This window comes from Somniosus microcephalus, chromosome 17 (genome assembly GCF_052327205.1).
Source record: "Somniosus microcephalus isolate GS21.2 chromosome 17, FLI_Smic_1.0, whole genome shotgun sequence".
Classification (NCBI taxonomy): Eukaryota; Metazoa; Chordata; class Chondrichthyes; order Squaliformes; family Somniosidae; genus Somniosus; species Somniosus microcephalus.
In genome coordinates, this window is record NC_141003.1 from 92,054,907 (window position 1) to 92,070,671 (window position 15,765).

Consider the following 15,765-nt stretch of genomic DNA (forward strand, 5'->3'; position numbering starts at 1 on the left):
GTGATGCAAGTGTTTGCGGCCGCCTAGGAGATGCCGCTGATGTCTGCTGTTGATCCTTGGAATGAGCCTGAAGCAAAAAAGTTGAGTGCGGTGGTGACTTTGATGGCCACTGGTAAGGGGTGTCCACCTGCTCCTCTGGGTTCCAGGTCTTGCTGCACCATTGCACAGATGTCACCCAATACCTCTCGCGAAAGTCGGAGCTGCCTTTGGCACTGCTGTTCACTCATGTTGAGGTAGCTGATCCTCTGTCTGTAGACCCTGTTTGGGGGGTATCTCCTGTGCTGACGGGCTTCCATGCGCTGGCGCCTTCTGACCTGTGCAGCTTCAGGTGGGTGAGCAGCAGCTTGGCGCTTCTGTTGTTGCTGCTGATGTTGGTGCTGCTGTTGCTCCGGGTGCTGCTGCTGCCGCGGCAGGTCTTCGTCCGAATCTGATGTCCAGGAGGAAAGGAAATAAATGGTTCCCATGCTTCTGGTAGGTGCCTCCGTTGAGGAAGCGCTCAGTCAAGCTGGCGAGAGGGGTTTCCCAGGAGGTCACACTGGAGAGGGGTGTCAGGCTCCAAACTTCCACAGCTGTGGTTATGCCTGCTGAAAGTTCCCCCAGACCTGAGACAACAAAGTCCTGCCACTTGCAAATGATGGCTGATCAAATCTCCTATTTAATGGTGGAGCTGCGGCTGATAGTCAGCAATCCAATTGTGCTCCCGCCAGGTTTCACCGTCGTGTTTCAGAGGAGACGTGAATCACGTGGGAAAAGTGTTAAAATCAGAAAGGCTTCTCAAAATGGGATTATAGAGACAATTTATTGGTTGTTAAGGGCCTGAAGGGCCTATCCCGCCTCTTGGAGGCGGGACGGAGACCGGATCAGAAACCACACATTTGGGAAAATCGCTTGGAGGCGAGGTTGGGCCCGTCCGCCACTTTTTGCAATTTTAACACCCCACCGCCTCCATTCCCGCCTCCTCGGGCCTGGCAAAATCCAGCCCTTTGCCTCAGTTTTCTGTAGTTTGGTAAAGAAACCTGCATAGAAAATTATAATTAAACAAAAACTAAATCAAATGTGCCATCATTGTAGGTAGCTTACTCAAAAACAGGAAGTCAGTGTAATAGGAAACTCGTGCCATACCCACAGCCCCGCACCCCCCCAGCCCCCGCTGCCCCCCCACCCCCCCCCGCCGCCCCCCCCCCCCAGGAAGACACGATGGCCAAAGCAACCTTCAGACAATTGGATACATCTTGTAAATTGCAGCATCGCTTACTGGAACACAATGTTGTAAAAATATTGTCCCCCAAATCCATCGATCTCACTCACCAGTTTGAAGGGTTATCAGGATTGTCAGTTTATGTTTGTGTTGTCGCTCACATCTGCGCCGTTATCAATATCATTACATCACTGATAGGTGCAGCTGGAAAGCTCTGCAGTCACCCTGCCAACTGAAGCAGTCTGCCTTTCAAGCCACGCTGCCTTCATGCAAGCGGGTCTTGCAGATGTTTCTTTGTGGATGAAGAGTCAGACGCACCAGGTATTATTTTGTTCGTAATCTCCGTGCAGCAATATTGTAAATTCCTTCCAATAGGATGGCCCTGAAATTGCGTTTGGCGGCATGGCTACGGAGTACGCTGCCGACCTTTGAACTTACCTGCTGGGAACCCTCCTCCGAGAAGCTGCTGTCAGACGCTGCGGAGTTGAGCGCAGCGTAGTTGTCCATGGATTCCCGTGGCACACCATCTGCCTGAGATCATGTGGGGCGGTGCTCCAATCAGCAAACAGAAGGTCTCTCATTCACCCCCAGTCTCTCACTCATCCCAGTCTGGATTTACATTCTTAGAATTAGAAATTAATTTTGGGGAAAATTATCAATAGACCAGAAGCAATCACACTACACTGCGGGCTGCTTAGCTATTTCGTTCAAGCGGAGATGTACATTCGAATAATATTCAGCTGAACTTTTGGGGGTTTGCTAATCCCTCCAACAGGCTCAGTGTAAAGAGCAAAATTATTTATAATAATTTAAACAGAAAAGCATCAGATAAAGATTTTTTATCATGACGGGTGTCCCCTTACGCTGTGCAAACAGGCTCCTGCGCCTGTTTGCACCTGCTGTAGTGTATGTGCCTTTAAGTCAGAACTACTTTTTACAGCTCCTGTATACTGTAGTACCAGCAGTGACCACACCGGCATATAAGCTTTGCGCATGCCTCTGTACCCCAGTCTAGAGATTACCCTCCTCCAGTAAAGACCTGTTATTTGTAAATGTACAGCATCCGTGTGATTATTTATCCACTGAACCACGGATCTAACAGTGGCGACGAGTGCAACATAAAAAAAATAGTCGAGGCCAGGAACACGGGCGTCGATCACGAGCAACCACCCAGCAGTCAGGCAGAGATCCAACTTCGCTGGGGAGGCTGTGGAGAACCGAGCTTGGTTCCCCAGCCACAACGAGCAGTAAGAGACCGACGACAGGTCCAGAGCAGACCCTTCCCGAGCAGCGGCGGCTGGAGCCGACCGACGGCAGAGAGAGAGCCGAGCAGCATCGACGGGGTCAGAAAGAGGGTGAAGAGCGCAGGGCACAGCCGGGGGTTGAACACCGAGCGGCGTCGAGGAAAAATACTGCAAACCGGAGAGAGAGAGGGTAAGAAACAGCCGGGTTCTAGACTGAGCGGCGTCGACAAATATCAAGAGAAGAACGCGCAGAGCACAGCCAGGGATCACAGGCTGATCAGGGTCCATGGGGCGAAGCAAGGGGAGATGCCATTGAGCCGCGGAGAAGCAGGGAGAGCGTGGGAGACGCCATTGAGCCGCGGAGAAGCAGGGAGAGCGCGGGAGACGCCATTGAGCCGTGGAGAAGAAGGAAGAGCGCGGGAGACGCCATCTTGTGAAGCCGCAGCGGAGAAGAAGGGCGAGCGCGGGAAGGAAGGAAAGCGCGGGAGCCACCATTTTGTGCCAGCGGAGAAGAAGGGGAAGCGTGGGAGGCGCCATTGGTGATAGTTAACGCACAACTAAGGATGCCGAACAGTGGCAGTATCTCTACGTTCGACAATGAAGTCGAAGATTGGGCGACATATGTGGAACGTATTGAGGTGTACTGCAGGGCGAATGAAGTGCCAGATGCTAATAAAGCACTGGTTCTGTTAAATTCCATGGGTGCAAAAACTTATGGGTTACTGTGAAATCTAATAACCCCAGAGAAGCCGGTAAACAAGAATTTTGAAAGCATAGTAGAAATCCTACAGAACCACTTAAACCCCACACCGCTGCTGATAGCAGAACGATTTAAGTTCCATAAAAGGAACCAACACAAAGACGAAAGCAATGCTGAGTACCTAACGGAACTGCGCAAGCTATCGAAATACTGCCAGTTTGGAGCGGGACTAGCAGACACATAAAGGGACAAGTTTGTGTGTGGGCTACAAAGTGAAGGAACACAGAAACGGCTTCTATCAGAAAAGGACCTTACGCTGGACAAAGCTTTCAGTATGGCAGTATCACATGAAGCAGCCGCAAGGGGCGCTGCAGAGATACAACGGAGACCGCAAGAATATGGCACCAACGAAATGACCTATGGAACAGGGAAGTGCTATCGCTGCGGCAGAACAACACATGACCAGAAAGATTGTTGGTTCAAGGACCAAGTGTGCAGACAGTGTGGGAAAGCAGGACACATAGCAAGAGTCTGCAGGTCTGGGAAGAAAACCAACAGTAAGAAATCTCCACAGGAGAAGTACAAAAAGGTACACCAGGTGATGGACAGTGGTTCAGACGAACAGAAAAGTGACACAGACTCCGGAAGCAAGGAGCTGGGTTGTCTGAAACTACATAATGTAACCAAAATGGAGGATCACCAGACTATCCGGGTTACACTCAAGATAGACGGAGTCCAAGTGGAAATGGAATTGGACACAGGGTCAGCTCTAACAGTCATAAATCAAAGAGACTACAAGCGGCTATTTTCACACATACCCTTGAAAGCTACAGAGATTGTCTTGAAGACGTATACGGGGCAAAAAGTCTACCCCAAAGGAAACATAAGGGTGAAAGTGACATATAAAGGTCAGGAAATACCTAAAATGGATATATATGTATTGCCAAATGGAGGACCACCACTGCTAGGACGTGAATGGATCCGGAAGATACAATTAGATTGGCATTCCATACAGGCACTGAAGGTTGAGGCCAAAAAGGATGATGACATCACACCTGGATGACTGTCAAAAATGCTAACTGACGCAAAAGAAGTGTTCCAGGAGGGACTAGGAACACTAAAAGGAATAACAGCAACAATTAAATTAGAGGAAAATGCAAGCCCAAAGTTTCTGAAGGCCAGACCAGTGCCTTATGCGATCAGACCAGCGGTTGAAGCAGAGCTGGAAGGGTTGGAACGTTCAGGAGTACTGTCCAAAGTGGACTGGAGCAAGTGGGCTACACCCATCGTTCCTGTAATGAAGAGGTCGTTGAGTAATACGCCTGGGGAACAAAAGAAGGTCCGCATCTGTGGGGATTTTAAGGTGACAGTGAACCCAGTCCTTCACACGGTGCAATATCCGCTTCCACGAATTGAGGATATTTTCGCCTCGCTATCTGGTGGTAAACGCTTCACCAAAATTGATCTAGCCCAGGCGTACTTGCAAATGTAGGTAGAAGAAGCTTCGAAACATTACCTTACGATCAACACTCATAAAGGTCTCTATCAATACAACCGGCTGGTGTTTGGAGTAGCCTCGGCTCCGGCTATCTGGCAAAGGGTGATGGATCAGGTCCTGCAAGGGATTCCAGGGACCCAGTGTTATTTGGACGACATCTTGGTCACGGGCAAAAATGACGGTGATCACCTCGCTAACTTGGAGAAGGTGCTCGCCAGATTAAAGGAGTATGGGCTACGAGCTAATCGCCACAAGTGCGAGTTTTTCCAGAAACAGATCTCGTATTGCGGCCACGTCATCGATGAAGAGGGGTTACATAAGTCCCCTGACAAGATTGAGGCAGTAGTCAAGGCTCCAGCACCGGAAAATGTGTCACAACTGAGGTCGTTCCTCGGGCTGGTAAACTATTACCACAAGTTCTTACCAAATTTGTCTACGGTATTACACCCGCTGAACACCCTACTGCAAACAGGGGTACCATGGAAGTGGGATGATGAACGTAGACGAGCTTTCCAGAAATGTAAAGAATTGATCACATCAAAAGAGGTGTTGGCCCATTTCAACCCAGCACTACCAACTCGTTTGGCATGTGATGCATCACCCTATGGCATTGGAGCGGTGCTGTCGCACAAATTCCCAGACGGGTTGGAGAGGCCAGTAGCCTTTGCGTCTCGGTCACTAACCTCAGCCGAGCGCAACTACGCCCAGATTGACAGGGAGGCCCTCAGCCTAGTATGGGGAGTAAAAAAATTCAACCACTATCTGCATGGGCAGAAGTTCACCTTGCTGACTGACCACCAACCACTTGTCTCCATCTTTAATCCTAAGAAGGGCGTGCCAGTAATGACTGCACAGCGTTTACAAAGATGGTCCCTGTTTCTAGGGGCGAATCAATATGAAATCAAATATAAAGGCACGAAACAGCATGGGAACGCTGATGGGCTATCGTGCCTGCCACTGCCTACTGTGGAGGAAGCACCAGCAGTGGACCCTATCGAGATATTTTATTCGTCGATAATTGAACGATTGCCAGTAACAAACTCGGATATAGAGAAGGAGACCCGCAATGATCCGACGCTGTCACGGGTATATGAATTGACGGTGAGGGGATGGCCAACACATGGCGACTCACTGTTGCCAGCATTCTCATCCAGAAGAGAACAGCTGTCAGTATGCCAGGGGACAGTGATGTGTGGATCCAGAGTGGTGATTCCACCCAAGTTAAGGGAGAGAGTGCTAATGCATGCAGGGCGGAACTAGGCCAATATCCATTACTAATCACTATCCAAAAAAGAGCCACCAAATTTTGGAACCACCTACAAATGAGCAACCCCCAATGCTATCACTACGACGCCCTGAAATGCCAAGAGCTGACCATAAAGAAGAATACCCTCAGTCAACTAGTCCTGGGACTCAGTGAAGTAACTACTAACAATACTAACAATAACCAGCCCCAGGACAGTGACAGGGTAACACAAAAAATTCGACCCAACACAATCGTCGCTAAGCAAAAGGAAAAATATCTGACATATTGGGCAGAAACAACAAAAACCCAAAGCAAACTCAATTGCTACTTGACCCTAAACAGACAATACAACATAGCTGATTACCTGACCATGGTAAAGGATAACAAACTGAGAAGAACCTTGACAAGGTACAGACTTAGCGAACATAGCCTAGCGATCGAAAAAGGCAGACACAGGCAGACCAGGCTACCAAGAGAAGACAGGATATGCTCTCACTGCAATCAGGGAGTAGTGGAGACAGAGATGCACTTCCTCACAGCCTGTGGAAAATATCAGGACATCAGGGAGAATTTCTACCAAAAATTCTCACAAATATGCCCTGAATTCAGAAATCTGAATGACAACCAAAAACTCCGATTCCTACTGGGAGAGGAGAGAAGCTGTGTAACACTGGCGGCACACTATGTTACAGCTTGCCATGAACAGAGGGACAACCAGTAAACTAAGAAATGAATATATATAAACAATGCGAATGTATATTTATACACTCAGGGATATACCTGTTTATACAATGTATGAATAGAACTGCGTTTATGTGCTCAACCATAAATGTATTTTGATGCTTTGGCAACATAAGATGTAACTTATCATGCCAATAAAACGATTTGAATTGTGAATTGTGAGTGCTAAATGAGCTACATGAAGGTCATCTGGGGGAAGTGAAAATGAAAAGCCTTGTTCGGGCTTATGTGTGGTGGCCGGGAATCGATCAACAAATCGAAGACCTAACTAAGAGCTGCTTAGGATGCCAGAAGGTCCAAAATGCACCACCACATGCCCCTCTACACCCATGGGAGTGGCCCTCCTCTCCATGGCAACGGGTGCACATTGATTTCACTGGTCCATTCATGGACTCAATGTTCCTAATAGCAGTGGATGCTCATTCAAAGTGGCCTGAGGTGATAAAGATGTCTTCAACCACTACAGAGAAAATGATTGCAGTCCTACGGACCATATTTGCCAGAAATGGTTTGCCAGAGCAGATCTGCTCTGATAATGGACCACAGTTTGTGTCCGACGAGTTCCAAAAATTCATGAAAAGGAATGGGGTAAGGCATTACACATCCGCCCCGTATCATCCAGCCACCAATGGATTGGCTGAGAGGTTCATACAAACCTTTAAGAAGGTGATAAAGGCCATGTGCGATGAGGAAATTCCACTACAGCATAAGATGGACAATTTCTTATTAGCCTACCGAAACGCGACACATGCAGTTACCAACCAGACCCCGGCCATGATGCTCTTTAACCGAAGGTTGAGATCTCGTCTGGACTTGCTCAGACCAAATGTGCGAAGAAATGTTGAGGACAAACAATTCCAGCACATCAACGAGAAGCCGACAAGGAGCTTCAATGTAGGGCAACCAGTCTTGGCCCGGGACTATCGAACAGAGAAGTGGCAACCCGGAACGATATGTACAAGGCAGGGGCCATTAATGTACACAGTGGATGTCGGGGAGAACATTGTGAGACGCCACGTCGATCAGATCTTAGCGTCACAGGAATGCGTCAACCCCATGTCTCGAGTACCTTAGGATGAACCCGACATACCGGTAGCATCTACTTCAGACCCAGTAGCAGTGGAACCCGATGAACTACCCGATGAAAAGGGGTCAGAATCGCCTCTGCACCAAGAACAAGAACCTCTGGAAAGGCGCTATCCCGAAAGGGTCAGGAAGCCGCCCCAAAGACTGAATCTATAAATGGACTTTTGTTATTGAATGTACATGTAAAAATGTAATTGTTATTTGAATATTAAGGGGGCATTATTAATCTAAAAAGGGAGGAATTGTAGTGTATGTGCCTTTAAGTCAGAACTACTTTTTACAGCTCCTGTATACTGTAGTACCGGCAGTGACTACACCAGTATATAAGCTTTGCGCATGCATCTGTACCCCAGTCTAGAGATTACCCTCCTCCAGTAAAGACCTGTTATTTGTTAATGTACAGCATCCGTGTGATTATTTATCCACTGAACCACGGATCTAACACCTGCCATAACATTTTCATGCCTAATTGCTGGGCAGTTGGTGGACAATTAGCCCAACTCTGCGCCAGCAATGTGGATAATACAGTTGGAGCGGATGATGTTTCAATTCGGAACTTGACAGATCGCATGTTCGGGGTTTAGCGCATGTGGAAATCCCGAACTTGCTGTGCATTTCAAAGGCAGTATGATGGCGTACTCCGAGAGTACTCCGACAGTACGCCGTCAAACCGACTGCAAATTCTGCCCCGATATGTTTATGATTTTGCTACACCTCGTGAACAGTGCAATTATTATCCCAATCTTAGAATACGCAAGCAACATGATGATGCATTTTATTACTATTTATATGATGGCATGATGGGATCTTTCAGCACTATTTAATGTGATTATTTCATAGGGCCAGCTAGGCTCAGCTGCAATTCGGTAGTGAGGAATAAACCCACTGTAAACTTTAGCTCTTATCCTAGGCTGACATTTCGGTGCAGTACTAACTCAGTGCTGTATTGTCACAGATGCTCAGTGGAATTTTAACACTCCCCGATCTGTGGGAAAGGTAGCAGGGGAGCGGTTAAAATGGAGCAGCTCCATTTCCCGCTCCATTCCCATAAATCTGAGAATTGAAAGAATCCTCTGGTTTTGGTGTACACGGGAACGTGATAGCATTTTAATCTGCGACTGAGTCCCACCATTTAAAGCTGGTGGGAAGCCAGCAAATTCACCTTGGGTTAAAAGAAAAAATCTTTCCTTAGTGTTGTCGCTTTCTGCCGGAGACAGCTGAGTTGGTCGATGGCAATTAAACCTACTGGGCCTCTGACTCAAACTCCCACCGGCAGTTAAAATCAGCCTGCTGCCTTTAAAATGAGATGTTAAACCAAGGCCATGCCTGCGGGTGTAAAAAATCCTGTGAGAGTATTCGTTGAAAAGCAAGGAATTCTCCCAAGACATTGGCCAACATTCCTCTTTCAACCAACGCTATCAGAAACTGGTCACTCATTCATTTGCTCTTTGTGGGATTTTGCTGTGCCCACGTTGGTTGCTATGGTTGCAACACTTCAGAAAAAATAATCTCCTGGTTGTAAAATGCTCTGAGGACAAGATCATTAACTGAATGTTCTTTCTTTCTTAAGCAAACGTAAAATGTGTGCCAAACATTTTCTTTATAAAAGAGCACTGCCCCTTTCAAACAGAAAGAGCCTATGCCCCCATCAACAGAGAGAGCGTTGATGAGGGTAATACGGCAGATGTGGTGACATGGACTTCCAAAAGGCGTTTGATAAAGTGCCACATAATAGGCTTGCCAGCAAAGTTGAAGCCCATGGAATAAAAGGGACAGTGGCAGCATGGATACAAAATTGGCTAAGTGACAGGAAACAGAGAGTAGTGGTGAACGGTTGTTTTTCGGACTAGAGGAAGGTATACAGTGGTGTTCCCCAGGGGTCGGTACTAGGACCACTGCCTTTCTTGATATATATTAATGACTTGGACTTGGGAGTACAGGGCACAACTTCAAAATTTGCAGATGATACAAAGCTTGGAAGTATAGTGAACAATGAGGAGGATAGTGATAGACTTTAAGAGGACATAGACAGGCTGGTGAAATGGGCGGACACATGGCAGATGAAATTTAACACAGAAAAGTGCGAATTGATTAATTTTGGTAGGAAGAACGAGGAGAGGCAATATAAACTAAAGGGTACAATTCTAAAGTGGGTGCATGAACAGAGAGACCTGGGGGTATATGTGCACAAATCATTGAAGGTGGCAGGACAGGTTGAGAAAGCGGTTAAAAAACCTTATGGGATCCTGGGCTTCATAAATAGAGACATAGAGTACAAAAGCAAGGAAGCTATGATGAACCTTTATAAAACACTGGTTCGGCCACAACTGGAGTATTGTGTCCAATTCTGGGCACCGCACTTTAGGAAGGCCTTAGAGAGGGTGCAGAAAAGATTTACAAGAATGGTTCCAGGGATGAGGGACTTCAGTTACGTGGATAGACTGGAGAAGCTGGGGTTGTTCTCCTTAGAGTAGAGACGAGTGAGAGGAGATTTGATCGAGGTGTTCAAAATCATGAGGGTCCTGGACAGTGTAGATAGAGAGAAACTGTTCCCATTGGTGGAAGGGTCGAGAACCAGAGGACACAGATTTAAGGTGATTAGCAGAAAAATCTTTTTATTCAGCGAGTGGTTAGGATCTGGAATGTACTGCAGGGCTACGGGGAAAGGGTGGGAGAGTGGGACTAGCTGAAGTGCTCTTGCAGAGAGCCGGCACGGGCTCAACGGGCCGAATGGCCTCTTTCTGTGCTGTAACCATTCTATGGTAAAAATGTTTTCTCAACAATGCTATTGTACAAACGTTTAACACAAATTCCTCCCCCTGCTGTTTTAATGGCGGCATTAATCTATTTACCTAAATAGAGAGGTGTTTAATATGAGCACATGACACGTTCGTACAATTACAACAACAGTCATTTCTACCCTATTCTGTAGTTTTTCAAATACAATATCAATGTAAGGTGACAAATATTAATTTTAATAAGATTCTGAAAGACCATATGAGGACAGTCTTAAACATCATAAAATATTAACCATGTTGTTATACTTAGAGACGGTTTGGAAATTGATGCACATTGCTGTGGCTTAAGTATTTCCTTTTTTCCAGTTCCTAACATTCTGCACTAAAAATGGCCAAAGAATTATCTTTGCAAATGCTGTTTGATAGGAAACATGTGAGAGGCTAAATCCTTCCTTTTCAACCAGAACCCTCTAACCCAGGCAACTGGGTTATACCGAAATAAATCACAAATCATTCTTATGAAAGCATTATTAACATGAAATGATTGAGCAATCTATCAGGAAGAGACTTTGAAGAATATCCTGCCCTAAAGTATAGGGTTCTGTATGATTCAGTGCTGGTGCTAACCTCTCCTTTTAGAAGACTGGGCCAATGGTTCAACCACTGGCATGACTAACTTTCAGCCCCATGACAAATTCTGACCTGTGCACGGCACGCGTTCGAACAAAATCAACAGAAACCGAGCCAGGAAATAAAACCATGATTCATTCACTTAGTGGTGTCTTGATCTGCCAGTGGATATCATTTAGTGAGAAGTGTTTGTAAAAGGGATGTCAGAATATTAATTTGGTATTTTCATGCTGTTTATAGGCACAAAAACAATCCGGTTTAGTTCATAGATATATTTTACAGGTTAATTGTACACTAATAAAATAATAAAAAGGGAGCTTGATCTCTGGACGCACTAATGGTTAGGCAGCGGAATGTCATGAGCCCTGAGCAAAGTTCACTCAAATTTTAAAAATTGAACAAAGGACTCTTATTCATCCTTATAAGATATAGTCAAAGTCCTGTACTTATTACCTGAATCTGTGGATCCTTCTCGATAATATACAAAGTATTGATACATAATCCAGCCCTGCCCTTTGCAAACTTCAAACCAATATGCATTCAGATCACTTGATTCAAAAACCCAAGTTTTACTCAAGTTGGACCTTGTAATTACAACTGACATCATAAGGAAACGTACACACAAAACAGGAAAGTGGAAGGAAAGGCCATTCAATCTAAAGAAACTCATCCCATCTGTATTCCAATTCTCCCATTACAGCATCCAGCCTAGCTTGGAACACCCTCAATGTTTATGCCTCTACTACCCCACCTGTCCGATTCATACATTTATGATTCTCTGAGCAAACAGATTCTTCTGAATATCTGTCTTCAAACTATTTCTCACCAATGTCCCTCAGTCTTTAGCCATTAATATTTTATATATATCCCCTGGAGACACTTTCTTTTGAGATTGTAGAGTTTAACCTTCCCTAATCTTACCCAATAGCTCACTTCTTTACACTTGCTCTTGACCTGAGGTTACTTCTCCTGAGGGTAAAATATTAAAAACTTGGGGTAAAATTCCACATCAGTTCTCCCAGCACACACCAGCAACACATATTGCAAAATTATACACTCCCACCTGCGATTTCTGTCCATTCATTTTAATGATTGGAAAACTATGAGCTGAGAGTATATGTAATTATATAATGCATGTTCTTGGCATTTGATGCAAAGGAAGAATTTTACCTGTTAGTTCCATCTTGGCAATTCTGTCTCTGTTTAATTTAATTATAAGCAGCTATTAATTGCGGTATTCGTTTCCTTATCACATTTGCAGGACAGAGTCTTCAAGTTGGAATCTCAACAAGTTGAGTACGGCCGAAACAAATGTCCTTACGACCCAAGCAAGTCTTGTGCCTCCACTTTGGTTGGTAAGTAAATCTTAGAAAACGGAGAGCGAGATAATACAGCTCAGGTTTCAATTGGCAACCTTGATTCAGACTAGGGGACACAATTTAAATTCAAGAAGGGAAACAGTTTCACTCAAAGATTAATCGAGTTCTGGAATCATTTCTCAAGCAAGGCCATTGAAATGGGAACAGTGTCAGCCGTGGCTCAGTGGGCAGCACCCTCGCCTCTGAGTCAGAAGGTTATAGGCTGACACTCCAGTGCAGTGCTGAGGGAGTGCTGCACTGTCGGAGGTGCCGTCTTTCAGATGAGACGTTAAACCGAGGCCCCGTCTGCTCTCTCAGGTGGACGTAAAAGATCCCATGGCACTATTTTGAAGAAGAGCAGGGGAGTTCTCCCTGGTGTCCTGGGGCCAATATTTATCCCTCAATCAACATCACTAAATAAAACAGATTATCTGGTCATTATCACATTGCTGTGTATGGGAGCTTGCTGTGCACAAATTGGCTGCCGAGTTTCCCACATTACAACAGTGACTGCACTTCAGAAAAGTACTTCATTGGCTGTAAAGCACTTTGAGACGTCCGGTGGTCGTGAAAGGCGCTATAGAAATGCAAGTCTTTCTTTTTCATTAAAATCTATATTTTCCTAGCCTGTTGCAGTGGTGAGGCACCTTGTCACTGGTGATGACTCGAAGAACATACTCCTATTTAAACTTTAACTCTGTTTTATAGTTTCTAAGGTCTCTCTGGTGTAGCGGGGACTGTTGGTAAACTATTTAACTGTATTGTAATTAGTGGGATTGATTGATTTAATTTAAACTCAATTAATTAAAGGGTAAGTCATGGCAGGACAGCCCGGCCCTGTGATCTGCTCCTCCTGCGAAATGTGAGAACTCAGGGACACCTCCTGTGTCCCTGACAACTACGTGTGCAGGAAGTGCACCCAGCTGCAGCTACTGACAGACCGCATTGCGGCATTGGAGCTGCGATTGGATGCATACTGGAGCGTTCACGATGCTCGGGACATCGTGAATAGCACGTTTAGGGAGTTGGACACACCACAGGTAGAGGTTGGACAGGAAGAAAGGGAATGGGTGACCAACAAGCACAGGACTAGGCGCAAGCAGGTAGTGCAGGGGTCCCCTGTGGCCATCCCCCTTTCCAACAGATATACCACTTTGAGTACTGTTGGGGGGGATGGCTTATCAGAGGAAGGCAGCAGCAGCCAACTTCCTGGCACCAGGGGTGGCTCTGCTGCACAGAATGGGAGGAAAAAGAGTGGTAGAGCTATAGTAATAGGGGATTCAATTGTAAGGGGAATAGATAAGCGTTTCTGCGGCCACAAACGAGAGTCCAGGATGGTGTGTTGCCTCCCTGGTGCAAGGGTCAAGGATGTCTCCGAGCGGCTGCAGAACATCTTGGAAGGGGAGGGTGAACAGCCAGTTGTCGTGGTGCATATAGGCACCAACAATATAGGTAAAAAGTGGGATGAGGTCCTAAAAGCGGAATATCGGGAGTTAGGAGGTAAATTAAAAAACAGGACCTCAAAGGTAGTAATCTCAGGATTGCTACCAGTGCCACGTGCTAGTCAGAGTAGAAATAGAAGGATACTTCAGATGAATACATGGCTAGAGGAATGGTGCCAGGGGGAGGGATTCAAGTTTCTGGGACATTGGAACCGGTTCTGGGGGAGGTGGGACCAGTTCAAACCGGACGGTCTGCACCTGGGCAGGGCTGGAACCGATGTCCTAGGGGGAGTGTTTGCTAGTGCTGTGGGGGAGGGTTTAAACTAAACTGGAAGGGGGTTGGGAACCTGAGCAGGGAGACAGAGGAAAGGGAAACAAGGATAAAAGCAAAAGATAGGAAGGTGAAAAACAAAAGTGGCAGTCAGAGAAATCAACGGTTTAAATCAAACATGGCCACAGTAAATAATAATTCTAATAGGTCTAAGAGCGTTAAAAAAACAAGCCTGAAGGCTTTGTGTCTTAATGCGAGGAGCATTTGTAATAAGGTGGATGAATTGGTTGCGCAAATAGAGGTAAACGAATATGATTTGGTTGGGATTACGGAAACGTGGCTCAAGGATGGCCAAGACTGGGAACTCAACATCCAGGGGTATTCGATATTCAGGAAAGATAGGCAAAAAGGAAAGGGAGGAGGGGTAGCATTATTGGTTAAAGAAGGGATTAACACAATTGTAATGAAGGATATTAGCTCTGATGATGTGGAATCTGTATGGGTAGAATTGAGAAATACTAAGCGGAAAAAAACATTAGTGGGAGTGGTATATAGACCTCCAAACAGTAAGGCGAAGGTTGGGGATGGCATTAAAAGGGAAATTAAAGAAGTGTGCAATAAGGGCACAGCAGTCATCATGGGTGACTTTAATCTACATATAGATTGGGCTAACCAAATTAGTAACAATACTGTGGAGGAGGAATTCCTGGAGTGTTTACGGGATGGTTTCCTGGACCAATATGTTGAGGAACCAACCAGAGATCAGGCCATCTTAGACTGGGTATTATGTAACGAGGAAGGATTAATTAGCAATCTTGTTGTACGAGGCCCCTTGGGTCGGAGCAATCATAATATGATCGAATTCTTCATTAAGATGGAGAATGAAGTAGTTGACTCAGAAACTAGGGTCCTCAATTTAAATAAAGGAAACTACGATGGTCTGAGGAGCGAGTTGGGTAGGATTGATTGGGGAATGGCACTCAAAGGGTTGACGGTGGATAGGCAATGGCAAACATTCAAAGACCGAATGGATGAACTACAGAAGTTGTTCATCCCAGTTTGGCATAAAAATAAAACAAAAAAGGTGACTCAAATGTGGCTAACAAGGGAAATTAGGGATAGCATAAGATCCAAGGAGAGGACACACAAATTGGCCAGAAAAAGCAATAATCCTGAGGATTGGGAGCAGTTTAGGATTCAACAAAGGAGGACAAAGAGATTAATTAAGAAAGGGAAAATAGAATATGAGAGTAAGCTTTCAGGGAACATAAAAACTGACTGTAAAAGCTTTTATAGATATGTAAAGAGAAAAAGATTGGTGAAGTCAAGCGTAGGTCCCTTGCAGTCAGAATCGGGGGAATTTATAATGGGGAGCAAAGAAATAGCAGACCAACTAAATACATATTTTGGTTCTGTCTTCACAAAGGAGGACACAAATAACCTCCCAGAAATACCGCGGAACATAGGGTCTGATGAAAGGGTGGAACTGAAAGAAATCAGTATTTGTAGGGAAATGGTGTTTGGAAAATTGATGGGACTGAAGACCAATAAATCCCCAGGGCCTGATAATCTGCATCCCAGGGTACTTAAGGAAGTGGCCCTAGAAATAGTAG

General features: G+C 45.6%; 1 protein-coding gene and 1 long non-coding RNA gene across 2 annotated transcripts in view; one reads left to right on the plus strand and one right to left on the minus strand.

The window, feature by feature from the left end:
- Positions 1 to 15,765, plus strand: part of LOC147105922 (semaphorin-3E-like) — a 415,428-nt gene that overhangs the window by 233,391 nt on the left and 166,272 nt on the right. The window contains exon 5 of the mRNA XM_086010850.1: positions 12,343 to 12,436. Within this exon, the coding sequence (XP_085866976.1) occupies positions 12,343 to 12,436 (94 nt within the window). The remainder of the gene's footprint in view (positions 1 to 12,342; positions 12,437 to 15,765) is intronic.
- The window catches only part of LOC147105923 (uncharacterized), a 190,110-nt gene that overhangs the window by 90,933 nt on the left and 83,412 nt on the right, over positions 1 to 15,765 (minus strand). The window lies entirely within an intron of this gene.